This window comes from Macaca nemestrina, chromosome 10 (genome assembly GCF_043159975.1).
Source record: "Macaca nemestrina isolate mMacNem1 chromosome 10, mMacNem.hap1, whole genome shotgun sequence".
In the NCBI taxonomy this organism is placed as follows: domain Eukaryota; kingdom Metazoa; phylum Chordata; class Mammalia; order Primates; family Cercopithecidae; genus Macaca; species Macaca nemestrina.
The window spans coordinates 68545089-68572529 of NC_092134.1; the positions used below are offsets into that span (position 1 = coordinate 68545089).

At 42.5% G+C, this 27441-nt stretch overlaps 1 protein-coding gene and 1 long non-coding RNA gene across 6 annotated transcripts in view; both read right to left on the reverse strand.

The window, feature by feature from the left end:
* Positions 1-9316, reverse strand: part of LOC105473452 (uncharacterized) — a 108793-nt gene extending 99477 nt beyond the window's left edge. Inside the window, exon 1 of the long non-coding RNA XR_982256.2 lies at positions 9225-9316. This is a non-coding gene — a long non-coding RNA (uncharacterized lncRNA). The remainder of the gene's footprint in view (positions 1-9224) is intronic.
* Positions 9317-14542: 5226 nt separating this feature from the next.
* Positions 14543-27441, reverse strand: part of LOC105473454 (TBC1 domain family member 30) — a 112534-nt gene continuing 99635 nt past the window's right edge. For 3 of the 5 annotated variants that reach the window (XM_011727276.3, XM_011727278.3, XM_071071501.1), the window contains 3 exons: positions 26402-26541; positions 22502-22708; positions 14543-18170 (listed from right to left, as the gene is read on the reverse strand). In XM_011727276.3, coding sequence (XP_011725578.2) covers positions 17383-18170; positions 22502-22708; positions 26402-26541 — 1135 coding nt within the window. In that variant the 3' untranslated portion in view covers positions 14543-17382. The remainder of the gene's footprint in view (positions 18171-22501; positions 22709-26401; positions 26542-27441) is intronic. The other 2 variants (XM_024790212.2, XM_024790211.2) reach the window with 2 other exon arrangements.

A 27441-nucleotide genomic window follows, 5' to 3' on the forward strand; every position in this document is an offset into this window, starting at 1 on the left:
CCTATACCTGCATGAATTGGACCTCACCTGGAATGTTATGTCTCATTCCAGGAAAGACACAGTAAGAACACTGACAATCCCAACTGTCTTCAGCAGATGCTCTGGATTGCTTAGCACAGGGCCTTGGCCCTAAAGCTGTTCAATAAATAAGGACTGAATTATCCCGAATCAATCCTTCATCCTTTCTTCTTATCTTCTGAATTGATGAGGAGTCTGGGAATCATGAGAAATGACTAAGGGAAGTTGAAGGGAGGCAGATTTTGGCTTAATATAGAATATGCTTTCTAACAGTGCTGCCCCACAAGAAAATGAAATGCCCAACCAAGTAGGGATCTTAGTACAGAGAGTATTCCAGCAGGTGAGCGCTCCTGTACCAAGGATATTACCAAAGGATTGCTTGCAATAAGTGGGAGACTGAAGCAGCTGACCTCGAAGAGCTCTTTCAGTTCTGAGGTCCCTGAAACAGATGTCAGAGTCTATAGAGAGGATCTCCATAGCCAGCTCAGGACACTGTAGAGCTGGCCCTCCTCCCTCCTCAATGTGAGCCCCTACTCTATATGCTGAGGAATTCCTCAGAAGGTGACTTTACTGACCTGAGGAATTCTTCAGCATATAGAGTAGGGGCTCACACTGGGAAGGGGTGCTGGGCTTCAGCAGCAGCTTTACCCTTTGTGCAGCCAGGGATAGCCACCTGGTGGGGCTTGTTATGACAGAGTGACCTGCACTGGACACAAAGTAGTGTGTATACCCTAAATCAGACAGAACATTTCTTTTCCCTCACTTACAATAAGTCATTCTACTTACTTTAAAAGGAAGCTGGGCCAGGTGAGGTGGCTCACACCTGTGATCCCGGCACTTTGGGAGGCCAAGGTGGGCAGATCACTTGAGGTCACGAGTTCGAGGCCAGACTGGCCAACACAGTGAAACCCTGTCTCTACTAAAAATCCAAAAATTATCTGGGCGTGGTGGCACTCGCCTGTAATCCCAGCTACTTGGGAGGCTGAGGCAGGAGAATTGCTTGAACCCGGGAGGCAGAGGTTGCAGTGAGCCGAGATCACGCCACTGCACTCCAGCCTGGGTGACAGAGCAAGACTCCATCTCAAAAAATAAAATAAAATAAAAAGAAGCCGTTTTCAAAGTCATTCTTCAAGAAATAATGATCATTGACTGAGAACTCTGTACCTGGGTGCCCCTTATTCAAATGCCATGTCTATATACTTTTTAAACTTTGCTAGATTTGAGCACAGGTGAAGGAGGTAACAATGGGACCCATTCTGCCCTTCCTCACACAAGCTCTCAGTTAAGAGTAAAATGTCCAGCGTAAATTGCTAGAGCCAAAGCAGCTGGAAAAGATTTCCATGAAGCAATAGTGGCATCTAGTGGTCAGATGAAATAATCACATGCCTGCTCACTTCAAGTGAGGGGGAAGAAAACAACAAAACCCCAAGTCTTTTTACACTCCCTTTACTATCCAACCATACCTGACAGGGAACTGGTTGAAAAATCAGAAGAGCCAGAACAGAGAATCAATAAAATGATACATGCAGAGTTCACTAAAGACTTTAACCTAAAACACACATCTAACTATGCGTTTATTCACCAATCATGCGATGCAAGGCCAGGGTCTCTTTCCTGAATGCAGATTCACCAAGTTGCTGCTAGTCTCTGTTGCATAAATCAAACCATTGTACATCATTACAGTGTCCAGCATTTACTTACAATATGGTGAGAACCTTAAGACACTTGTGAAACAAAATTGCCTCCACTGATTTTTATGATTTTTTTTTTTCTTACAGTTGTCTCTCTCACCTTTTATTCAATGACGCTTTTTTGGTAACTCCGTTTTATCGAGGCTTTCCAAAGCTTTTATCTTAGATTTTACAGTAACTGCAGATCTTTCTCTTTGTACTCATATTTCACCTGTTTATTAACTATCTGATCACATACAAATCCTCCAAACATAAATTGGAACAAATGAAATGGAAGGAAGATGGTTATTTAAGATAAGGCTTACCTATGTTCATTTTTTTCCTAAGCCAGGGGGCAGGAGTATTTTTTTAAGATCCGATTTAAATTTCCAACGCCCACCGCATTTATTTCATTTCACCTGTCTTTCACTTTTCTGCAGCGCAATTTCCCCCTACCTCCTTCACTTACAGCCCAAACTCCCATCTCCTGTTCAACTGGAGTAGACATTCCTTCACTCTCTCCCACCTCTACCTGCTGTACTTCCCCACGCCAGCTTCTCAACATTTCTGTTTCTTCAGCCTTCCTTCTTATCTCAAAGAAGAGGAAGCTCCCAAGTGTGCATTTGCCATTTGGTGTTTGCTTTTCCTTCACCCATCTATCTTTCCCTGCAGGACTTTAAACTCTGTGAGGGAAAGAATGTGACTTTTCTGGTCTGTGAAGCTCCAGAGTGCTGTCCTGGCCTGAGAACGTTGCTCTTAGTGTCAATAAAATGAGGCCATGGCTCACTGGAGAACTGGGATGACACCGAGTTGAGTAGTTAGTCATGCCTTTGGGAGACCTTGGGGAGCACAGGTCGTCTACCAGGAGAAGCCAGTAAGGTCGTGTCCAACTCCAGCTCAGAGTTTTGTGAACTCAGTTGTAACTATGATTTTTCAGTCCCCAAACACCTTGTTAGTTCTCCCCTCACGTGGCAAAACACAGTGTGTTAACTAAGGAAGCCAAGGAGCAAACCCATGGTGTCTCTTAGCCTGACAGTCCACCCATCCCTTGACACTATCCGAGACTTTTGACCCGAAAACGCAGCCTAACACCTTTAAAGAACCAAGGCTAATGAAGTTTGCATACTGTTAGGGAAGTCAAGTGCCTTTCATTGGGCCATCAAGTGCTATTGGCAAGAAAGATAAGACAATAGGAGAGCCAATGTAAAGCAATTAGTTAAGATAATAGAAGAAATGGAAAGGCATTATGCTAATTTTTGCAAATGTATGACCAATTAAGGCTAATCTGCCTTGGGGCAATAATGGCTGATCCCTGCATTGGACAGAAAGGAATATTTGGAAGTTTTTCTGCTGGCCTAGTCAAATTCAATTCTGTGTGAATATTAGTCCTTGTGAGTAATAACAGACCTCTTTAGCATCCACTAATTCATATTCTTTAACACACCATCATTCTCCCCTCAGATTAGAAGCACACTTTTTTTTCTCTTTAGGCTAAAACACACCATTGTTCTGAGGTCCTTTTCGGCTTATCTAAGAGTGAAAAACAATGCCAAGCGACCTTTGCCTCTTTCATACACCGTGCCCATTAGCTGTACCCCTGTTAATGGGTCTTGGCTTTCATTTCCTGCAAAACTATGACTTTTTAATAATCATGGCCTTTTTGTTCCCAAAAAGCAGCTTAAAAGAGGAGGGACACCAGTGTGGGTCTCTGTATTTTAGGATCTAGTTGCCCATGTGGTGTCCACACACCATGAGAGGCCAGCAGTTGTCCAGTCCAACCCCGACTCTGAGAGGGAAAGATCTTCTGAGTGCCTGTAGTACAATATCCTCTCCCGTTGCCTTCCAGACCACAATCTTCCATTACATCGCAGTAGTACAGCGGGTTAAGGGGTGGGGGGACAGGCTTTTAGAGGGACCACCACCAAGTGGTTAAGAATAAGGGAGTTGGCCGGGCACAGTGGCTCACGCCTGTAATCCCAGCACTTTGGGAAACCGAGGCGGGCGGATTACGAGGTCAGGAGATCGAGACCATCCTGGCTGACACGGTGAAACCCCGCCTCTACTAAAGAATACAAAAAATTAGCCGGGCGTGGCGGCGGGCGCCTGTAGTCCCAGCTACTGGGGAGGCTGAGACAGGAGAATGGCGTAAACCCGGGAGGTGGAGGTTGCAGTGAGCCGAGATCGCGCCACTGCACTCCAGCCTGGGCGGCAGAGCAAGACTCTGTCTCAAAAGAAAAAAAAAAAAGAATAAGGGAGCTACAGCCGCACTCCCAGGTTCAATTCCATCCTCTGTCACTCTCTGGCTCTATGACCTTGAGAAAGTAACATCCTCTCCACGCTCCAGTTTCCTCATCTACTGCAGAAGAAGGAACACTAAAGCCAGGCATGGTGGCATGCGCCTGTATTCCCAGCATTTTGGGAGGCCGAGGCAGGCATAGGAGTTCAAGATTACGTTGAGCTATGTTTGAGTTATGAGCTGTGATTGTGCCACTGCACTTCAGCCTGGGTAACAAAGTGAGACCCTGTCTCTTAAAAATAAAAGAAGAAACACTGGTACTTACTCTGAGGGGAGGTTGCAAGAATTAAAGGAGGCAATCCATGTAAGGCTCTTAGCACAGTGCCTGTCAAACAGGAAGCACTCAATAAATATTAATTGTTATTTTGTGTTTATCTTCCTTCACTATCCCATAGACCCATAATTCTCAAAATTTGTGGTCTCTGAACCTCTTTAGACAAACTTTAAATTTCACATAAGCTCTTAAAAATTATGAGGACCCTAAAGAGCTTATACATGATATCTTTTATTTAGTGTATTATAAGTCGTCAAAATATTTTAATTATTTTAAAAATACAATAGATACTTTATCATAAATAAGATTCTATGAAAAATAACCACATTTTCCAAAACAAAAATATTTGGCAAAAGAGCAGCATTGATTTACATTTTTGCAAATCTCTTTCATATCTGGTTTAAGAGAAGACAGCTGGGTTCTCCTATCTGCTCCTGCATTCAATCTGTTGTGATATCACACATTATGCAGCCTCTGAAAACCTCCTTGTATATTTTTGAGAAAATGTGAGTGAAAAAGGCAAATCACGCCCTGGTGTTGCTGTGAAAATAGTATGACCTCTCGGACTTTGTGAAAGAACCCCGGAGCAGTGTCCAGATTTTCTGGTGTCAATATATCAGCACGGCAGAGTCTCAAGTTCCAAGTCAGCTCATTGTTAGAGGTGGGAGAATTTTACCAGACTACAAAGCCAACAGAATTGGACATGAAAACAACTGCTGGTGCAACTGTGACTATGCCCGGATTAAATGAGACAGGAAAACCCTTAATCTCAGCCTCGCCATATAACCTCCGGTTCAGAAACTCAGGCCTGAGCCATGCAGAAGGCCAGACCCCTGTTGTTCTGCCGTTTGGAATGAAGCTTGTTTGTGAATAAAATATTGGAATCCATCCATTTCTCTGGATTGATGATAGCAACTTTTTTTTGTTATTGCTTTTCTTGTTTGTTTGCTTTTTTATTTGTTTTAGAAGCGAGTCAATTCAAAAAAATAAAATCTTTCCTTGATGTAATTCCTTTTTCAAAAATTATCTTTTTAAATTCTGGAAATCCAATGTTTATGACTTAAGCCTTGTTATTTTTATACTGTTAAAGGTTTGGGGTTTAAGACTTTGTTTTGTGTTTTTGGCAAACCTTTAAACAAATATTGTTGCTGAATAAGAACCTCTTCAAATGTTTTACTTATTCTTTACTGACTTTTCAAGATACACACGGTAGTGACATCACAGCCACCATATCTAGCAGTGACACTTTAAATCATTTACCAGGCAAACTTAAGCAGTGGTTCATTCTCTGCACCTGTTGGGGATGGACAGTCCCTCCTGGAGGGGATCCAGAGATTACCTCTAAAATAATTTCAAAAGAAGGTGGAACTGGGGCTCTCTGGGGCTGACTACTTTCTGAGGGAGAGGCATCAGGTACAAAGCTGTTTTTCTGTCCTCAAAACTCTACAACACAGGCTAGTCTTCCCCTCCCCCAACTATTTCTAGAAATTTGAAACGTTATTGTATCAGTCAAGACTAAATTGCTGGCACCAAAACCCAAATTGAAGAGAAGCTTTTGGAGAGCAAGGGGTGGAGTATCCTCATTTATTGGAAACATTTTGCGCCGGGCATTGTGGCTCACGCCTGTAATCCCAGCACTTTGGGAGGCCGAGGCAGGTGGATCACCTGAGGTCGGGAGTTCAAGACCAGCCTGACCAACATGGAGAAACCCCGTCTCTACTAAAAATACAAAATTAGCCGGGGTGGTGGCGCATGCCTGTAATCCCAGCTACTCGGGAGGCTGAGGCAGGAGAATCGCTTGAACCCGGGAGGCAGAGGTTGCGCTGAGCCGAGATCGCGCCATTGCACTCCAGCCTGGGCAAAAAGAGCGAAACTCTGTCTCAAAAAAAAAAAAAAGAAAGAAAGAAAGAAAGAAACACTTTGCAATCATTCCACTCAATTTAGGAGTGCTGTGAAAATATAAGCATAAATAAAAACAATATATAAAACAACATAAACAATACAAATAACATCATGTATGGATTTTTGGCTGTGAAAATTGTAATAGCAACTTAATAATATGAAAAGCATGCTAAGTAAAAATGGTCCTACTCTTAGCTGAAGCACATTCTCATCTCTAGGTCTGTCTCCGTCTCTGTCTCTCTAAATTATCTATACTATTTCTATACCTATACCCATATCTCTCTACGTATATAGCTCAGGAACTTTGTACTTGCTGTTTCCTCTTTCTGGAACATTCTTTCCCCCAAATACATGGATGAGGCCCTCTGACACTATAGCAGTCCCTAACAGCTGCTGTGGGCTCCCTGGCCAACTTTCTGTGATTCTCATATCAGTGCGACTCCTACACCAATGATATACTCCATGCACATGGTGGGGGGTTAAGGGGTTGGGGGCATACGGCAACTTGCCAATGTCAGAACATTATTTTAAGTCACTTAATTACACCAAGCTACAGATTTTCATCAGTGAAAAAGAGAGTGGTCCAGACTGGTAGTTTTTAAAATCTGTTCCCCAGAACCCCAAGATCTCCCCCAAAGCAACTTCAGGGGTAATGTTGGCAACAAGAGAGGAAACCAGTGCGCAGAGCTCTGGCCTCTCTGCCCCCACCTTAATGAGGTAGTGGTTCAGTGGTACTCCAAAAGTCCAGATATTCACCCTAAAACATATAGGAATTTAGTAGGTGATTATAAAGGTGGCATTTTCAATAAATAGGGGAAAGATTAATAAATGGTGCTGGGACCACTAGGTAACTATTTGGGGAAAAAAATGATAAGATGGAATCTTAGTTCCCAACTTACACAAAAGTAAATTCCAAATGAGTCAGATTTAAACATGAAAAATGAAACCATAAAACTAGTAGAAGGAAAAAATTAAAGAACTTTAAAATAACCACAAAGAAGTAGAGAGAGCCTTCCAAATATCACACAAAACCCAGAAGCTGTAATAGAAAAGATAAATATAATAAAAAGATAAAAAATATATAACCAAATAAAAATGACCTTAAATCTATATACATGGCAATAAATCAGCATGAACAAAGTCAAAAGATAATTGACAAAATGAGAAAAATATTGTGACTCAGATTACAGACAAGGATATTTTTCTTAACGCGTAAAAAACTCACAAATAAGTAAGAAAAAGGCTGGGCGCGGCGATTCACACCTGTAATCCCAGCACTTTGGGAGGCCGAGGTAGGCAGATCACAAGGTCAGGAGATCGAGACCATCCTGGCTAACACGGTGAAACCCCATCTCCACTAAAAAGAAAATACAAAAATTAGCCGGGCATGGTGGCGGGCGCCTATAGTCCCAGCTACTCAGGAGGCTGAGGCAGGAGAATGGCATGAACCTGGGAGACAGAGCTTGCAGTGAGCCGAGATCGTGCCACTGCACTTCAGCCTGGGCGACAGAGTGAGACTCCGTCTCAAAAAAAAAAAAAAATCAGTAAGAAAAAAAGAGCACAGAGGGGGGAGGGGGGAGGGATTGCATTGGGAGTTATACCTGATGTAAATGACGAGCTGATGGGTGCTGACGAGTTGATGGGTGCAGCACACCAACATGGCACAAGTATACATATGTAACAAACCTGCACGTTATGCACATGTACCCTAGAACTTAAAGTATAATTAAAAAAAAAAAAGAAAAGAAAAGAAAAAAAGAGCAAAAATGAGCAAAGGCTATGAACAAAGGACATATAAATAACTTTTAAATATATGTCAACCTTATGCATATTTTTCAAATATACATTAAGTACTCACCCAATCAGAAAAGATCAAAAAGTTTGATAAGATACTGAGTGATGTGGGGGGTAGGAGGAATTAAGCACTTTCATACATTGCTGATGGCAGTAGAAACTTATGAAACATCTGTGGAGAGCAATTTGGCAATATGTATCAAAATTTTCAATGAGCAATGTTGACAAGTAATTCCATATCTTAGAATGTATTCCTTAGCTAACTTGCTCATTTGTAGTATTACATCATATGTACAAGGATATGCATATTCCATAGATATGAAATTGGAAGCAAACAAAAGGAATCTAATAATAGATTAGAGAATAAATGTATTGTGCACAGACCTGAAATGGAAATCTATGCAGCAGTAAAAAAGAACAAGGTGGCTCTACTTGCACTGTTCTGGAACGATCTCCATGGTACATAGTGAAAAAGCAAAGTTCAGAAGGTTATTGTGCTACTGCTTACAAAAGTGTGTGTGTGAAAATGTGCTTGGATATGCATAAAACATCTCTGAAAGGATACAAAAGAAAGGAGTAACAATAGTTTCCTGTGGGTAGAGGCTTTGGGTGGAAGGGGTCAACGAGTAGAGGGAGACCTAGTTTTCCTATGTGCTTTTGTACATGTTAAATTTTCACCATGTGCAAATATTATCTAATTAAAATAAAAGTCTAAACAATAATTTTATAATGTTCGGCTTCTTTAAAACCTTTGAAAATCATTGAGCTACATGATGCCTAGGATTGCCACTGAGTAATGTTTATTATTGTGATAGAAGCACTTTTTAATGTATAGAAATTCTGCTCCATAGCTGTACATGCAACAAAAATCTTTATGCTTTTCACCATCTGTTAAATTCCGTTGCATAGACATTTGTGGAGTTCATCACATAAGTTATATGTAGCTCAACCTTCCCCAGACCTTAGCAACCTCTTGGGTCACACAGGGTTCCTGTAGCAACAATGACTCAACACTGTTCTCACAGACATATTTTGAAACAGGACCTATACAGTCCTCCCATCCCCTTAACTGGGCAAGGTTTTCTTGAAATCTTCACGGGGCACCTCTCATGTGTTCCTAAACAAATGTGCTCCCAGCAGGTCCTCCCACGGCTCTGCTGAACACTGCAGGTCCCTTGAGACCCACTTTCTCACCCAGCCCTGCTGCTTCCCCGCAGATGCCATTAGGGATGCGCTAGAGCCCCTCCTCTGTGAGAAAGCTGCCGGTCACCTGGGGGAGGTGGAGTGAATGCCACACTCTGTTTCCATTGTGTTCTGTCTGACAAATCCCACAAATATGCTGCTTGGACTCCCAAATTTTATGGAACTTGGTGACACAGCTCTTCACGTTTTGCTCACAGTCACTCTGTCCTCAACAGGACTCCTCCAGGAATGCAGATGGAGTCGGAATGGTAGACAAAACTGGTGAAAGACAGTTTTACTCAAAATCATCTCTCCTTCTGTGACAAGAATATAAGACCAAAGAAGAACTCAAAGGGCTTGAAGAAAGAACCATCTTCAGAAAACAAGAACCATGTTCCTTGACTCTGTCACCTCTCTACACCATCTGTTATTATGATGGGAAGATGGAGCCAAAACTGAGAGAGCAGTTTAGGAGAGGTTTGAGTCACTGGAAAGCAAAAATAATCCTGACTACTGCACTGATATAGCCACCATTTTGCCCTTATCATCTGTAATCTTCACAACACCTCTGTTCCAATTAATTTTCAACATGAGTGGTAGAAAATCTGACCAAACTGGTTAAAGCCCAAAATTGGAATGTTAGCTGATACAGTAAATAGAATGAGACAAATTGGCTTCAGGCATGGCCTGATCCAGAGCTCACAAGCCCTGAAAGCAGCCTAGTTTCTCTGTTCCTCAGCTCTGCTTGCTCAGTGTTAACTCTTCTCCCACAAGCTCTCCCCTCATGGTTACAAGATGGCTGCCAGCAACAACTCCTGGGCTTTTTCCTTCCAGGTTAAATTCTGTTGCATATCCATTTATGGAGTTTATCACATAAGCTATTGTAACCCGATTTTCCCCAAACCTTAGCAACTTAGGACCAAATCCAGTAGAAACGAGTGAGTCTGCTTCCCTGAGAGTTCAAAACAAGAGCCCAGGAATTGAGTTTCTTTGCCTGTGGCTCATCCATGGGTCAGACACCATGGTGAGGAGGAGGAAGAGTCCTGAGTGTCTGAGCTCAGGCCCTATGCTCCCTCCAGGGCCATCACTGTCACCGGAAGTACTTGGGCAGAGGTGGAGGAGGGCTGGCTCCCCAAGCAAAAGTAGGGCAGTGTTGCCAAAGCATAGTAAATTCTAGGCAGCGAAGATGGCAGTTGTCCACAATGAACCCTATGAGATTGAAATTATTCTCATTGTACAGATGTGGAAATTGAAGGTCTCAGATGTTAAGACTCTTGCCCCAAATCATATAATGGTATAGATTGGATTTTACCCCATTAATGTGTGCGATGAGACAAAAAGGATAGGTAGGTATCTGCCAGGCAGACTGGAGCAAGGAAGGTGCTCAAAGCGAGGATTTATGAATACACAGCAGTATGAGGGCATTAGGGGAGTGGGGGGCCTTCAGGGAACTTGGAGTTACGGGCAAAGTTATAAGACAGTGTAGCAAAGGAAGAGCTCAGGCTCTGGTGTCAGATGGATCCAGAAGTCATTTACCAGTTCAATAGGTTGCAGTGAGCAGGTTGCAGTGAGCTGAGACTGTGCTACTGTACTCCAGCCCGGGCGACAGAGCAAGACTCTGTCTCAAAAACAAAAACAAAAAATAATTACTAACAGAGGTTTGTTTTTTGCTTTGTTTCACATTTTAATATAGATTCCTGAACTCTCCAGGGATAGGGAGATTCCTAGGTTGAGGTATCAGGAAATTTCCTCCCAGAAAACTGTTGGTCATATAGGGGAATTCATCCACCTCCTTCCAAGTGGCCAAGGATGTAACTGCTCACTTTGCCTTCATCATCTGTAATATAGTGCCAGTAAGCTTCACAGAGCTCTTGAGAGGAATGAGTGAGATAGCACAAAGGAGCTGGTATAGTGCTGAGCTCAAGGAGCTCCACAGATGGTCGATGTTATGGTACTGGTGAGGATAGGTCGCACGAGGTAATGAATGGGGAAGGTGTGGGAAAATAAGACGGAAAATTAACCATGGGTCAAATCACGCTAAGATAAGGATTTTAGCTTTTACCCTCCACAAAATGAAGAAGGATTTTGACCAGAGGGATGGCCCAATTAGTTTTTCATTTTAGAAAGATCATTCTGGCAGCAGTGTATAGCCGAGTAGCAGAGAGGTGGGGTGGGCAGGGGGAGGGTCCAAAATGGATGGCAGTGAGACCAGTTAGGAGACCATTTTAATACAGTCATGTGCCACATCATGTTTCAGTCAACGATGGACCTCATATGCTATGGTGGTCCTGAGTGATTGGAATACTGTATTTTTACTGTGCCTTTTCTAATATGTTTAGATAGACAATTACCATTGTGTTACAACTGACTGCAGTGTTCAGCACAGTAACTTGCTATACAGGTTTGTAGCCTAGGAGCAATAGGCCACATCATATATAGCCCAGGTGTGTAGTAAGCTATACCATCTAGGTTTGTGTGAGCACACTCCATGATATTTCCACATCATTGAAATTACCTAACAATTTCCCCATCGTTACCCCTGTCATCAGGTGACATATGGCTAGTCAACTTGTTCAGTGGTTGCTAAACTTAGTTCAACGTTATACTTACTAAGGAAGGCCAGGCACAGTGGCTCACGTCTGTAATCCTAGCACTTTGGGAGGCCAAGGCGGGCAGATTACCTGAGGCCAGGAGTTCAAGACCAGCCTGGTGGACATGATGAAACCCCATCTCTACTAAAAACAGAAAAATTAGCCAGGCATGGTGGCACACACTTGCAGTCCCAGCTACTTGGGAGACTGAGGTAGGAGAATTGCTTGAACACGGAAGGTGGAGGTTGCAGTGAGCCAAGATTGTGCCACTGCACTCCAGCCTGGAGATATATGTGTCTTAAAAATGGACATATTTCCTGACCCTTCAACTCCACTTCTATACGCATATCCTAAGAAAATAATTCGGGCTATGTACAGTCCACCCTGTCTCAAAAAGAAAACAATTACTAAGGGAGGTTTTTTAAATTTTTTTGCTTTGTTTCATGTTTTCATACAGATTCCTGGACCCTCCAGGGATAGGGAGATTCCCAGGTTATCAGGAAGTTTCCTCCCAGAAAAACTGTTGGTACCATAGGAGAATCGATCCACCTCCTTCCCAGTGATCAGCATTGCCCAAAGGCAAACTAGAATTGTTATAACAAGAATGTAAACACTAAGAAACAGTCAACTTTCTGGTTTTTTTAATGTTAAAACAATAACTCTTGAAGCCCCTGGGGCACAGGTTGGCATAGCCAGATAAAGATTGCCTGGGATGGAAGGGATGGAGAGAATGGGATCGAGTGGCACTTTGCAGGAGGTCATTTGGTCTGACCAGAGCAAACCACCAGGAAGGAAGCAACCTTCGAGGTGATGGTATTTGAAGGTGGCACCATTGGGAGGTAATTAGGTTTAGATGACATCATGAGGATGGGACCCTCATGATGAGGTTAGTGCCCTTATCAGAAGAGGAAGAGACCAGAACGTACTCCCTTTCTCCATCGTGTGAGGACACAGCAAGAAGGTAATCATCTGCAAACCAGGAAGAGGGCCCTTCCTCACCAGACACCAAATTTGCAGACACCTTGATTTTTGACTTCGCAGCTCCAGAACTGTGAGAAAGAAATGCCATTGTTTAAGCCACCTCAGTCTATGGTACTTTGTTACAGCAGCCTGAATTGAGTCAGACATTCAGCATTGGGAGATGGCCAGCAGGGAACTGCACGGAAGCTGACCCAACACCTACAGTACCAGTCCCCATTCAGGTGAGCACTGGCTGCCTTTGTGGAAGAACCACTCCCACAGTTCTACCTTCAGCCAGGAGGCCTCCCATCCATCATTGTATCCTGGTGGCTCTATGACTGTAGACTTGCTGACTTTACTCTGAGCTGCCTGATGTGGATAACAGATAACTCCCACTTCAGTGGCCCAAATACTCACTGGCCTTCACATTTCCATCCTGGGGATGAATCATAATTCACCCAAACATCTCCCTTATTCCCAGATGTTTACATTGTTTTCAGGTTTCCATTAGTACATTTAATACTTCAATGAACATGTTGCACATAAAGCTTTTACTGCATAACTTCTAACTCTAAAATATCTGGTATTCTTTGACAAAACCTAGTAATGGCTATTTCTTTGCGTTCAGGATACCAAGTCTCAAACACTATTCCCTTCTCAAAAGATACAATTAAAGTTCTTTTTATGAAAGTCAATACCTGTTGATGGGGGAAAAAAAAAAACTCTTAGCAAGCAAAGAATAAAAGGGAATTTTCTTAACCTAATAATAGGCACCTACCAGAAACCTCAGCCAACATCTTACTTAATGCTTCTTTTAAAAGTCAGGAATGAGATATGGGTGTTATGAGTGTCCATTATCACTGCTTCTAAAACACTTCTGTTGGCACTTCAACACTAGAAGTCATAGAAAAGAAAAAAAAGGAAAGAGATTGCTGCCTCTTCCAGGATGTAGAGAAGCAGGCATTCTGATTCACTGCTTGTATAACTTCAACCTTTAAGAATGGCAATTTGGAGCTATATGTGTTTTAAAAATGGACATATTTCCTGACCCTTCAACTCCACTTCTATATGCATATCCTAAGAAAATAATTTGGGCTATGTACATACATGTAACAGGTTACGGTCTCTACTACTATCTAGTCAGAAACCTCCTATTCGACAAGGTACTGGTTATGTGAATTCCAGCATGAACACATGCAGGAATATTAGTCACTAAAAATCATATTGTATAAGAGCATTTACCAGAAAGACAGCTTAAACTACCACGTTCAAAATACCTTTTTTTGTAGATAATGGCGTGTACACACATACACAAACGTACTGGAAAGATCTATACAGAATATTGATGATTCCACATGCTCTGTTTTCCCAATTTTCTAAAACCTGCTACTTTTCTAGTTAGGAAAAACAATATATTTTAAATGCTGCCTCAAATGCTGTAGGCAGCAAAGAAAGTGGCTCAGAAACACTGTAAAAAGAGATTTTATATGGGGAGATGGTAGCAACTATACATCTATTCATACAGAATCCTTAATGCCATGCAGCTAAACTGTATTCTTATTGTTCATTTTATTAAGACAAAAATAAATGGTAGATCTAAAGGTTAATTTTAGGTAAACTCTCTTAGTTTTAAACTCTGTGCTTACTCATATTCAGGAACCAGCTATTCTGCAAATGCTGAGCAGGTCACAGGCCACCCTGCAACCCAGTGATTAGACTGGGGAAGATGGAGCTTATCGGGCTGTTTCCCTGGTTCATGTGACCAAGTGGGGTCTGGGGTTGGGGGTGAAGGAAGAAGGGAGAAGGGACGGTCACAACAGTGTTCCATGCATGCACTCAGACAATGGCACAACAGTTACAACAATGAGAATCTTTATGCATATAACTTTGTGATCAATACAATCCTTCAGAACAAGAGACAAACAAAGGAATACAATGTCCCAAACCGTTGCAGTCCATAGGCTGACATTGCTAACTAGATTTAGATCATCTGGAGGCTTTTGTAAGAGGAACTGAGGTGCAGAGGCATCAAAATGAGTTGATTCCCGGCAAAAGTGCTAAGAGGCTACAGACATATCTAAAAATCAAGAAACCACTACTTGTTAAGTACTTCTGGTGTTTGCATACAGTGTCCAATACATAGGGAAGAGAGCAAGTCCATACTGGTCTTTGTACATGCTGTGTGGTAGAGGCTACTGCAGGTTTCTTTATTTTCTAAAGTAGGCAAGGCTCATTAATTGACCAATTCACATTGTGATTACTTGGTACAATGCATGCATGTTATTGGTACACAGAGAGCTTTAACAGGAATCTGCTGGATTTTCAAAATTCTGACAAGGCCATTTTTGTCTCAGAGGACTATTATTATCCATTCAGTTATTCATTCATTCAACAGATACTTATCCCAAACTGTGTGTTATCTCCTCCATCCCCTTCTCAGGAAGACCAACCCTGGAAACAGGTGAGAGGAGAGTGTTCACAGGGCACAGCATGTGTTGTTGATACTGTTTGTGGACAGCAATGGTGCAATCCCAAGGACTTGAATAAGTGGCCTCTACCTCATTAACCAACTCCTTGAACCCAGACCATCAGGGAGCTAGTGAGCTGATTCAAGAGAGGAAAGAACAATTCTCCATTCAAGTCAGACATCCCTCAAGGGGAACATGACTATTCTGACTCATTTGGGAAGGGGCAAAGAAACGGATATGAGGTGGAATCATTCTTATCTGTAAAGTTTAGCTGATGGAAGAAAATGGTGTCATTTGCTTAACTTTGGAAAATGCAGTGGGTCTCTGGGCCCTGAGGGTGGTATGCAAAATAAGCCCATCTCTCCACCTACACCCTTCCCAAAAAACAGGCTGTGGGCGTGGCTGCTTTTTAAGAAGCTGGATGCTAACTTCAGATGGCACAGAATTCAAGACCAAAACTGTAATAACTTATTAGTCATATTTTCCATCTTCAGTTCCTTTGGGGGTAAAAATACCACGAAGAGGATAAAATAGCTTTTCTCACGGTATAGGTCACTGTGTGTTTTCTGTTCAAAAAAAAGCCCACACAACCACATTCTCTATTATAAAAATTAGTACCTCTCATAGTAAAAGCCTGCTCTACAATTACAGTTTTCGTTTCAGAATTAACAATCCATTTGCTCAAATCAATATTGGCTGCATCAACAATATTCCTGAAAGTATTGCCAGTAGTCTTCCAGAGACAGACATGAAGGCTGAGTCTATTCCTCTAATGACGGCGGGCAGAGGGATTGAGGAGTGAGCCTGTTGCTCAGCCAAATAACAGGTGCATGAAGCATTCTTAAAATAAACTCCCTGTTCAGGATAAGGAAGTCAGAGCTGGTTTTGTAAAACGCCATCAAGGGACTCTGTACCATCTGGAGACAGGTCCTTTGAGTCAGGAGGGATTTTAGTGAATGGCTTCCCAGTCTTGGTTTTTACAAGCTATATAGCCAATGCCTCTGTGTACAAAGAGCATTAAACCTGCCTATTGCACTGAAGGAAATGTGGCTAAGTCACTTGGAATACCGGGAGTACTGACCTTGAGTAACTGAAGTGCTAGTTCACCTCTGTGTGGCTCAGAATTCCCATCTGCATAGTGGAGACAAGAGGTGCTATCCCTGACCCGCTGGGTGAGAGAGAGCTAGAAAGGGCAGGAGTGAGAGGGAGCTAGAAAGCACTGGGGCCTTCTCCAGAGAAAGGCAGTGTTCAAGTAACAAAGTACTCAACAAAGGACTCCAATCAAAAAGCACAAAATTCAAGTAACAGAGTCACAGGTGCTATGTTCTGGCTTCTGAACAGAGGCCTTGTGCGTCTGCAGTCGAGAGCTGGTGGGTGAGTGAGCTGTGTGGTAGGGGATGCAGGCCAGGCTCTGTGTGGAGCCCATCAAGTCATCCGTACCACTGAGGATGAAAGCTCTCCTCAGGAGGAGAACACAAACCTCAGGAAAAGCTCAGTGGCGCGAGCAAGCTGTCCGGAGCAACTGCTTAAAGCATATGCCAAGTGTGTCCTGTGCATAAGATCTTCAGCTGGGTTATCGACCGAAATTTCAAGAGATGAAAGGTTTTCTTCATTTTGCAGGTAGAAATAGACAGTTAAAGAAAGGCTATCTAGATTTTTCTCCTATGATTTAGCATAAGAATTTTAAGAAAAAATTGAGACTCATACTGTAGGAAATCTCACAGGACACAATCCCCTCCGTAAACCATGAAAAGGAAGATCAGGAAGTTTTTTGTAACGAAGAAACTTACTTTCTTTTTACAGTTTCTGTCCTAGCAAGCTGGTATGTGCATGCTTGAATATTAGTAATACCCAGAGAACTAGAAGGTTTGGGGGCACTGTCACAGGGACTCTGAAGGCCCCCAGAAGGATGGATAAGAGTTAACAGTCTAGATATATAGTCTTTTTTAAATAGCTCACAATGAAAAATTGGGAAAAATTCACACTATAAAACCACAATATTTATTTTGCCACAAGAATCCACTTCATCAGTTAGCAAGTAGATGGGAAAACAGCCCTGTTTCTAACTCCTATTATAAAACTTCCAGTTCCCATTTTTTATGGGCTGTTGCTCATCCCTGAACCTACTCATTTTCACTGGACAAATAAAACTCTTTTAGAGCCATTCAGCTGCAACCCTTACACTACTGTGAAAAGGTGAGTCCAGATACAAAGTTTCGGGGAGACATCATCGTTTCTTAGTGCCACTGTTTCCAACACCGGGTTTGCTGAAGCTCCTGCTCATTTGAGGAAAGTGCACAGTCGGCGTTCTTTCTGTAGGGCCATATAATCCCAAGTTCCTGGCAGTAGCAGATTTCCGCAGGGGCTTGACGCTGGGGAAAGGGCTGAAGATGGGGGTTTTTGAGTTGCTGCCTTGGGGAGGTTTGCTGGTGGCTTTGTTTTCTTCAGGTGCACTCGGCGGCTCTGGGCAGTGCCGCTGGCAGGGTGGGTGCACCTCGGGCTCAGTTTCAGCTGCAGCATCCCTCTGGTTCAGTTCCAGGGCCCCCAACTTCACCTGAACCGCAGACACATCCACATCAGCATCTCCAAACACCGGCTCTGGAGACTGCCCCTCGATCGTCCTCCCGGTACTGCCTTCGGGGCTGCTGCCTTCTCTTCCAACTGTCGCTGTACAACTAGAGGGGAACGCCTCTGCCGCCCCCAGCCCGTTGGTCTTGCTGGCCTCGTTCTGCTCGTCTATCAGCCCTATGGTGTCCCCACAGCCCGGATGACTCTTGGTCCTTGGCATGTTCTTTTTGTGGACTCGGATGTGAGTTCGCCACGGGGAGTTGAGCTTTGTCTTAAGGTCTTCGTAGGGGACAGGAGACATTTTCCCTCCTGTGTGACCAGGAATGTGGATGACAGCATTCTTGGCAGCTCTGTTAGTCATTTTCATCTTCTTTCCTAAAAGAAGGTGGTTTATAACTGGAGAACTGTTTACCTGAGACGGGAGAATGCTGGTCACTGGCCCTTTGTCTGAAAGAAATGTTGAAAGGTAGTATGAAGTGCACCACAGAGAAACACATCCATCATGGAACAGAAATCACACGGAGGTCCTCCCAGCCTGGCCCACCACATCCCTTCCCATGTATTCCGCAGGGAGGGGCAGAGGCATGTGACTGAAGACAGCAGAAACCGAATTCAACCCAAGAGCCTGGAATACCAATGCTCTCTTCTTTAAAGAAGAAGGGACCATAGGGTGATGATACAAAAAGGAACATCTGACTCCTCATTCCTAATTAGGGCCTGGACCCCCTAATGTTTTTTTTACAGAGAGCTCTTGTCTCTGAGTAGCAACTTCAGAGGTACTGTACCTAGAAAAATCTTTGCAGATTTAAAAAAATAACACAACAAACACTATGACCATATGGATTATCATCTGTCAGCCTCTGAGAGGTAGGAAAAGAACACACTGCATATTATGAAGTGAGATCCAGCAGAGTGACAGAAGTGATAAAAAGGTAATGAGAATGCAGTGAAATCACAGCTATCCAGCATCTAGCCCTAGAGATGAGAAACCACTCCTGTGTCCTCAATGGACTTTGAAAGCCAATTGAAAACTGAAAAGCGCCAAAAGCTTTGACTTCAGCTAGGTGCCGTGGTTCATGCCTGTAATTCCCAGCACTTTGGGAGGCCAAGGCAGGAGGATCACTTTAGGCCAGGAGTTCGAGACCAGCCTGGCCAACATGATGAAACCCTGTCCCTACTAAAAATACAAAAATTAGCCAGGTGCGGTGGTGCGCACCTGTAGGCCCAGCTGCTTGGGAGGCTGAGGCAGTAGACTGCTTGAACCTGGGAGGTGAAGGTTGCAGTGAGCCAACATTGCGCTACTGCATTCCAGCCGGGTAATACAGCAAGACTCCTTCTCAAAACAAACAAACAAAAAAGCTTTGTTCTCCTAGAAGGCACTGTCAATGGCATTATCGTTGACCTCCTGTGGCGATGACCAGGCTCCTATTTCCAATGCAGCATTCAACACACATGGTCCCAGGATGGCAGCTGCAGAGAGAAGTTGTAGGGAGAAGGCCTCTCCCTGTGTGTGTGAGTTTCCTTCCTCCTTGATGTCCATGTCATCTGGCTGAACTAACTTCCACCCTTCTCTACTGTTGTCATTTACCACCGGTCATACCCCAGTATCAACTGAAAATGTTGATAACTGTCTCCTCTTCACCACATTGCTGCCACCTCACCAATTATTTGACTGTCACTGTGATTGGCCCTCCATTACATTCTCATAGTTCCTCAGCCTCCCCAGTTCCATCCTAAACCTTATCACCCAGCTCCACCTTATGTGAAAATATTTAATTCTAATACTCCTCACTTTGGCTCTTCCAGCTCTCAGGCTCCCAGTCTAACTATATGTGGTAAGGAACCACAGAGACTTCCGGCTCCTTATTCCTCAGGCTCCTCATAACCCCTCATGTGTCTTCGGCTCACTGACACCTCTACCCTGCCAGATGCATGGCCGACCGCTTAGATCACTGCCTCATAGGCATCCCTGTCTCTTTGTCACACATTGCTAGTAAAGCCCCAACCTGGGATCCATAATCCACATTCTCTTTTCTGAAACTGAGCCCTTCAAATTCATGACCTCTCATTTCACTGGGTCCTCAATGCCAAACAATCTTTTCATTTCCCTGTCTCACTCCTTTCAATGACCTAACTAAATCTTCATTACTTTCTTTAACCTCTCATGTACTCCCAACCCCCACCTTATTCCCACCAAACAACTCTCCCCCAATTTCTCCATGAAAACAAAAGCTATCAAGTCTGAAAGGCCTCTATTTCCCATCCTCCCTAACCTCGGAAGCTGATACCTCAACCGCCATGCTCACCACCTTCCATTAAGTCTCAGAAGCTAAGGTCTTTTTGCCTCCAGTTCAAGTTCAGTCTCTCCCCCTGTGCTGCTAATCCTATCGTATACCATCTCATCTAAAACCATGCTGCTCAAACCATGGTCCCTGATATGGTTTGGCTGTGTCTGCACCCAAATCTCATCTTGTAGCTCCCATAATTCCCACGTGTTGTAGGAGGGACCCAGTAAGAGATAACTGAATCATGGAGGTGGATTTTCCCATGCTGTTCTCGTGATAGTGACTAAGTCTCACAAGATCTGATGATTTCAAAAATGGGAGTTTCCCTGCACAAGTTCTCTTTGCCTGCTGCCATCCACGTAAGATGTGACTTGTTCCTCCTTACCTTCCACCATGATTGTGAGGCTGCCCCAGCCATGTGAAACTGTAAGTCCATTAAGCCTCTTATAAATTGCCTAGTCTCAAGTATGTCTCTTTGCAGTGTGAAAACAGACTAATACAGTCCCCAAGCAGCAGCACCAGCAGTGCCTACGGGCTTGTTAGAAACATATAATTTCAGCTCTATTCCAAACCCACTGAAACAGAGTCTATATTTTAGCAGATCCCCAAATGATCTCTATGCACACTAAATTTCAAGAACCAATGCTCTAGAGCTTTGCCTTTGAGCGGCAATCTCTCCCTTAAAGATAACCACATCAACCATGATCTAGAGAAAGGGTCAGCAAACTTTTCCTGTAAAGGACCAGACTGTAAATATTTTAGCCACTGTAGTGTGAAAGGAGCCTTAGACAACCTGTAAAAAAAAAAGGGCATGCCTGTGTTCCAATAAAACTGTATTTACAGGCTGGGTGCGGTGGCCCACTCCTGTAATCCCCGCACTTTGGGAGGCCAAGGTGGGCAGATCACCTGAGGTCAGAAGTTCAAGACCAGCCTGGCCAACATGGTGAAACCCTGTCTCTACTAAAAATACAAAAATTAGCCGGGCGTGGTGGTGCATCCTGTAATCCCAGCTACTTGGGAGGCTGAGGCACAAGAATTGCTTGAACCTGGGAAGTGGAGGTTACAGTGAGCTGAGATTGTACCACTGCACTCCAGCCTGAATGACAGAGTAAGACTCCATCTCAAAACAAACAAACAAACAAACAAACAAAAAACTGTACTTACAAAAACAGGTAGTGAGCAGGATTTGGCCTACAGATCACAGTTTGCTGATCCATGATGAGAATACAAGCCACTGGGTCAATTTAGCACCCTGAGCAATTGTTTACCATCACACCCAAAGACTTGTACAGTGTAGTTAAAAAGGGACTGTACAAAGAATCAGAACACCTGTGTTCTAGCCCTGGCATGACCACTCACTATAGCTATATAACCCTGGACAATTGCTAAGCCTTCCCTGGCCTGACCACTCACTACAGCTATATAACCCTGGACAATTGCTAAGCCTTCCCTGGCCTGACCACTCACTACAGCTATATAACCCTGGACAATTGCTAAGCCTTCCTGAATCACCATTTCCACACCATTTGGAAGAAGATGAGACTATCTGTCCTTGCCTTCCTCATTGATTTGTTTTAAGGACAAAATGAGGAAATGTATGTGCCAATGTTTTTGAAACTTAAAGTGAAATTGTTCATTTATTTTGTGACTGGTTTCTTAATGATTCAGGATAAAGTGAGAATCGTCAAGAAGTCAACTATTCTTCTCTGATAAATGGAAGGTAAATTCAGTTTTTGTGCAAGATCAGTCACATGCTCACATGCCACTTTAAAAACACATCAAATTTATATTTTGGTTAATTCTGGACAAGCATCATTTTCATTAGGATATTCACTTCAAGCAAGAATAAACAACTCCCAAATCAGCATATATTAAACAATAAAGCAGATTGTTCACTGGGATTTTTGGAAATGAAAAGAAAAAAGCTTGGCAATCCTTGGAAAAGAGCATTTCCAATTGCATTATAATTGTATTCTTTTTAGTATACTCCCAAGATACTTGCCGTCAGCAAAGCACAGGCTTCTTAATGTTTTTTTTTTCCATTTTCTCTGATCACAACATCTGTTATAATATCACCTAAATGACTAGTATATAGCTTAATTTACTAGTGTGCAGATAGCTAAATTCTATACTCAGATGCATAAAATTTATGGGGCAAAAGCTCCAAAATTTCTCAAGTCCAAGGACTGCATGGCTTTGCAACACTTCAATCATTTGTAAACCCTTCTCCACAGCACACATAGTAGAGACGTGTTTAATACCATCAACTGCCTGGTCCTTGGGGCCTAAAAAGAACCTGCAGTCTTTTTCTTCTTTAGAGCCTGATAAAATAAAATTTAAAATGAGTTGCTAAATATGCTATTATCTCAAGCCAGCTGTGTTGACAGATACTGAGCTACAGTTAGTAATTCCAAGGCCTTACTAGGATTATTTGTTCTTCATTTCACAAGTTGAGATAGAGTTGAAATTGATTCAGATGAAGAATCGCATTACCTGCCCTGATGTACACCTGATGCACCTGCTGCTGTTGCTTCTTTTTAATTCGAGAGTACTGCCGCTTCAGTGCATTGATATCTGTGGTCATGCGTTCCATCATCATACTGTTAAAAGCTGCGTGGTATTCACTTCGACAGGAATTGATTGCTCCTGGACTCAGCTCTGCAATGTTATTAGATCTCAGACTCTGCTCCTCATTTGGCTCTGCACTCGAAGGATGAGACATAAGGAGATGGTCGGCAGAGGGGAACAGGAGTAAACGGAAATTGATTACACTACAACCCAGTGCAGTATCTTAACCTCCATTAACTTCTAAACCACAAGAAAAAAATGCATACTAGAGTTTGTCTAGTGCCTATTTTGATGTGCTCCTGAAAATATTTCTGTATTTTCTTATTAACCTAACTGTGGGTCTGACATGAGCTATGTGGGTTCAGTGTTTGATTTTGTTACCAGTTTGTTAGCTATATAGACATAACATCAACTGCTTCCAGATAAAAATCACTGCCATTTTCTAAGATTCCCTTAGAAAGATATAACTCCTAATTTCTAAAATCATTGTACAGATTTCCACACAACTGCATGAGGATTTATACAGGATTGATGGTTTGTAGAGTTTAGACAGTCATTAAAAGTGCATTCTTCTTACATTAAAAATAGTAACACAATTTATAACATTATCAATACTTCAGACCACTGTATCACTAAAATGAATGCTTTGTTCATTTAACAAACATTTCCTGTCCACTCTGTTGTTATGTCTGATGTGGTGTCTGCTCCTGTGATAGCTACAACTAGTAGATTTGTCTCTTAAATAAAATTGAGATGACCTCCAAGAAAGAGAAACAATACTGGGTGGGAGTAACCCACAGACTGCACAGGCCAAAGTGGGAGAGAGCAAGTTTCTCCAGCACAATTTGTAAAACTGACATGGGAGCCAGAGTAAAAAAAGACGGAGAGATTCCAACTATCCTAACATCTGCTGACAGTGTTATTCAGACAAAGGCTAAACATCTCAGAAATTTACTTCATTTTTTTAACTGTAATCATTTCTGTAAGGAGAAGGAAATTAAAAGAGAAACTGCTAATCAGAGCAAAATCAACAAGAAAGACTAATGATGAAATTTAGGAGAAAGTAATCATGTCATCCTAGAGCACAAAAATGCACAGAAAGAAAAACAGAGAAAAAAATGAAACATAGACCCAGGCTACAGAAACCCAGATTCAAAAACTTTACCATTAAAATACATATTGATCCTATGGCTAGAAATCAAAAGCTGAAACTCAAGCAATAAGAAAGGGGGTAGAAGGCATTGCAGAAATCAAGAAGACTCTTGTTGGGTTCCGATTTTTAAAAGCCATTTAAAAGGATGAGAGGAGAGCACATACCAAGGACATACTCACAAAACAGCATGAGCCCAGCCATTAAAAAGGTTAAAACTCAAAACAAGCTGAGGCTTGCAGGAAATACTCCAAAAGATCACAACCGAAAGTTAGAAATAGCAGCAGTTGCTGCCACTGCTCTTACCTTCCAAACAAGAACCGAAAAAATGAGAAGATAGCCCCATGACTTCAAGAAGGTGGTATAAAGTTGGCAGATGACAAAGATAACACAGAGGTGCCTGACATCTATTCTGTTTCTGTCCTCTTTCAGCATATTTCTAACCTCTTTGAACAAGGAGAATGGTCTTCAAACTAGAAGAGGTAGAATAAATATCCTAAAAGAAAAGCTGCCACCCAAGACAAGAAAGGACGTAGAGAACCACAAACTTTAAAACAGTGCATACCATTGATAATGTCCAGACCACAGAAGTCTATTCTGCATAGAAAAAAATAAAATAAAATAAAACATGGCATGTGATTCAGAGCACTACATTTTAAGAGGAACATTACCAAATTACAGGATATCTAGAGGTAAATTAATAGAATATTAGGAGGTCCAGAAGTCATAACTTAAGAGACATGCTCAAAGAAATACTGAACTTGGGCCTTTGAGAAAGCTTTGGAGGACATGATAGCTGTCCTCAAAGATTTGAAGAGATGTCAGGTAGAAGAGGGAGTAAGCACTCTTGTTCTGTTTTTTCCCAAAGGGAAGAATCCTCTTTTCCAGCTGGAACCACGGATGGTGTCGAAGAGAAGAAAAAGAAGGTGCCTGCTGTGCCAGAAATGCTTAAGAAAAAGCAAAGGAATTTTGCCAGAGCTGAAGATCAAGCACCTGAGAAAGAATTTTGCTGAAAAGATGCTTCAAAAGGCAAGGAGGAAGCTTATCTATGAAAAAGCTAAACATAGCCACAAGGAATACAGGCAGATGGACAGAACTGAGGTTCAAATGGCTAGGAGGGCAAGAAAAGCTGGCAACTTCTATGTTCTTACAGAACCCAAACTGTCACTTTCCCTAAGGATCAGAGGTATCAGTGGTGTGAGCCCAAAGGTCTGAAAGGTGTTGGAGTTTCTTTGTCTTCATCAGATCTTCAATGGAACCTTCGTTAAGCTCAGCAAGGCTTCAATTAACATGGTGAGGATTGGAGAACCATACATTGCATGGGCGTACCCAAACCTAAAGTTTTATAGCAAAATTGATAAGAAGCAAATTGCCATGACAGATAACACTTTGCTCAATCTCTTGGTAAATATGACATCGTCTGCATGGAGGATCTGATTCATGAGATCTACACTGTTGGAAAGGCTTCAAAAAAGCCAGTAACTTCCTGTGACCCTTAAATTATCCTCTCCACAAGGTGCAATGAAGAAAAAAACCTCCTATTTTGTGGAAGGTAGAAATGCTGGCAATACGGAAGAGAAGAGCTACAGGCTTATTAGACGGATGAACTAAGGGGTCTACCATGATTATTTTTGTAATCTGGTCAGTTAATAAACAGTGATGGCTTCAAATAGAAAAAAAAAAGCAACGAGAAGAACTATTAGTAGAATGGGTAGGTGAAAGTTACCTCTTTGTAACTAGAAACCATGGACTAAGGGGAAGAATCTAGCAAAGTGTCTTGTAAAATAATGAGTTTCTTGTCACTCAAGAAATTTCAAGTAGAGGTCACCATAATGTTCTGATTTAAAGGGTAATCCTATTGTAAGAGAAGCCAGTATGGAATAAATTAAACTCAGATGGAGTATATTAAGCATCTACTATATGCCAGGCTCTGTGCTAAGGAACTGGGCATACAAAGTTGAATCCAATGAACAGGAGCAAAAGTCACCATAGAGAAAAAGAAATGTGTATTATGCATGTAACACATAATACAGAGAGAAACTATTACATAATAAAAAGATAAAGTAACAGAGAAGATGCTTTTAGTAACAATTTTTATTTAAGATGGAGTCTCGCTCTGTTGCCCAGGCTGGAGTGCAGTGGCATGATCTCAGCTCACTGCAACGTCCACCTCCCGGGTTCAAGCAGTTCTCCTGCCTCAGCCTCCTGAGTAGCTGAGACTACAGGCACACACCACCACACCCAGCTAATTTTTGCATTTTTAGTAGAGACCGGGTTTCACCATATTGGCCAGGCTGCTCTCGAACTCCTGACCTCATGATCCACCTGCCTCAGCCTCCCAAAGTGCTGGGATTACAAGCGTGAGCCACCACACCCAGCCTAGTAACGACTTTTTAATGTTGTTGTTGTTGTTGTTGTTGTTGTGTTTTGGTAGAGACAGGGTCTCCCTATGTTGCTTAGGCTAGTCTTGAACACCTGGCTTCAAATGATCATCCTGTCTCAGCCTCCTAAAGTGCTGGGCTTACAGGCATGACCCACCATGCCTAGCCTAATAAAGACTTTTAATAGTTGTAACCAGTTCAGAAAATTACTGAGGCATCTGCAGGACACAATGTTACTCTTATTGTAGTAAACCAATACATCTTGATAATCTAAATCAAGAGCCACCTCTTTACCTTTAATTTGTTTTTGGTACTTCTGCAGTTCAGGAGCCAGGAACCCACTAAAAGGTCCAAGACACCCCACTGCATTAACGACAGCATCCTCATCGTCTGGGTCATTCTCTTCATCACTGTCTCTGGCCTTACTATGTCGTCTTGAAAAACATAAAAGACAAAAAAGAAATATACAAAGAAAACCAGAGGTATTTCAAAACATAATACAGTTACATGGTTTAAATGCCATATATATAATTAACATAGAAGTACATATAATTAACATAGTAAAACCCGATCTCTACTAAAAATATATAGAAATTAGCCTGGTGTGGTGCCGTGCACCTGTAATTCCAGCTACTTGAGAGGCTGAGGCTAGAGAATCGCTTGAACCCGGGAGGCGGAGGTTGCAGTGAGCTGAGATCACACCACTGCATTCCAGCCTGGGCAACGACAGAGCAAGGCTCTGTCTCAAAAAAAAAAAAAAAAAAAAGGCTGGGTGCGGTGGCTCAAGCCTGTAATCCCAGCACTTTGGGAGGCCGAGACGGGCGGATCACGAGGTCAGGAGATCGAGACCATCCTGGCTAACACGGTGAAACCCTGTCTCTACTAAAAAATACAAAAAACTAGCCGGGCGAGGTGGCGGGCGCCTGTAGTCCCAGCTACTCGGGAGGCTGAGGCAGGAGAATGGTCTAAACCCGGGAGGCAGAGCTTGCAGTGAGCTGAGATCTGGCCACTGCACCCCAGCCTGGGCGACAGAGCAAGACTCTGTCTCAAAAAAAAAAGAATTATATATAATTACATGACTTATAAAAAGTTTCCTTCCCATCTCTGTCCAACTTCTGCCCATTGAAACTAGTAACCATGGTCACTTGTGAGACTCTCCCATCTAACTCCCACAGGTGATCATCGTTACTTGTTCTTACATATTCTTCAGTTTCTCTGAGCACACATAAGCAAATATGACTACATGCTTTTATTTTTCTCTTCTTTTTGGATAACTATTAGCATACTATATATACTCTTCTGCATCATGCCTTTATTCATATAAGAAATCTTTG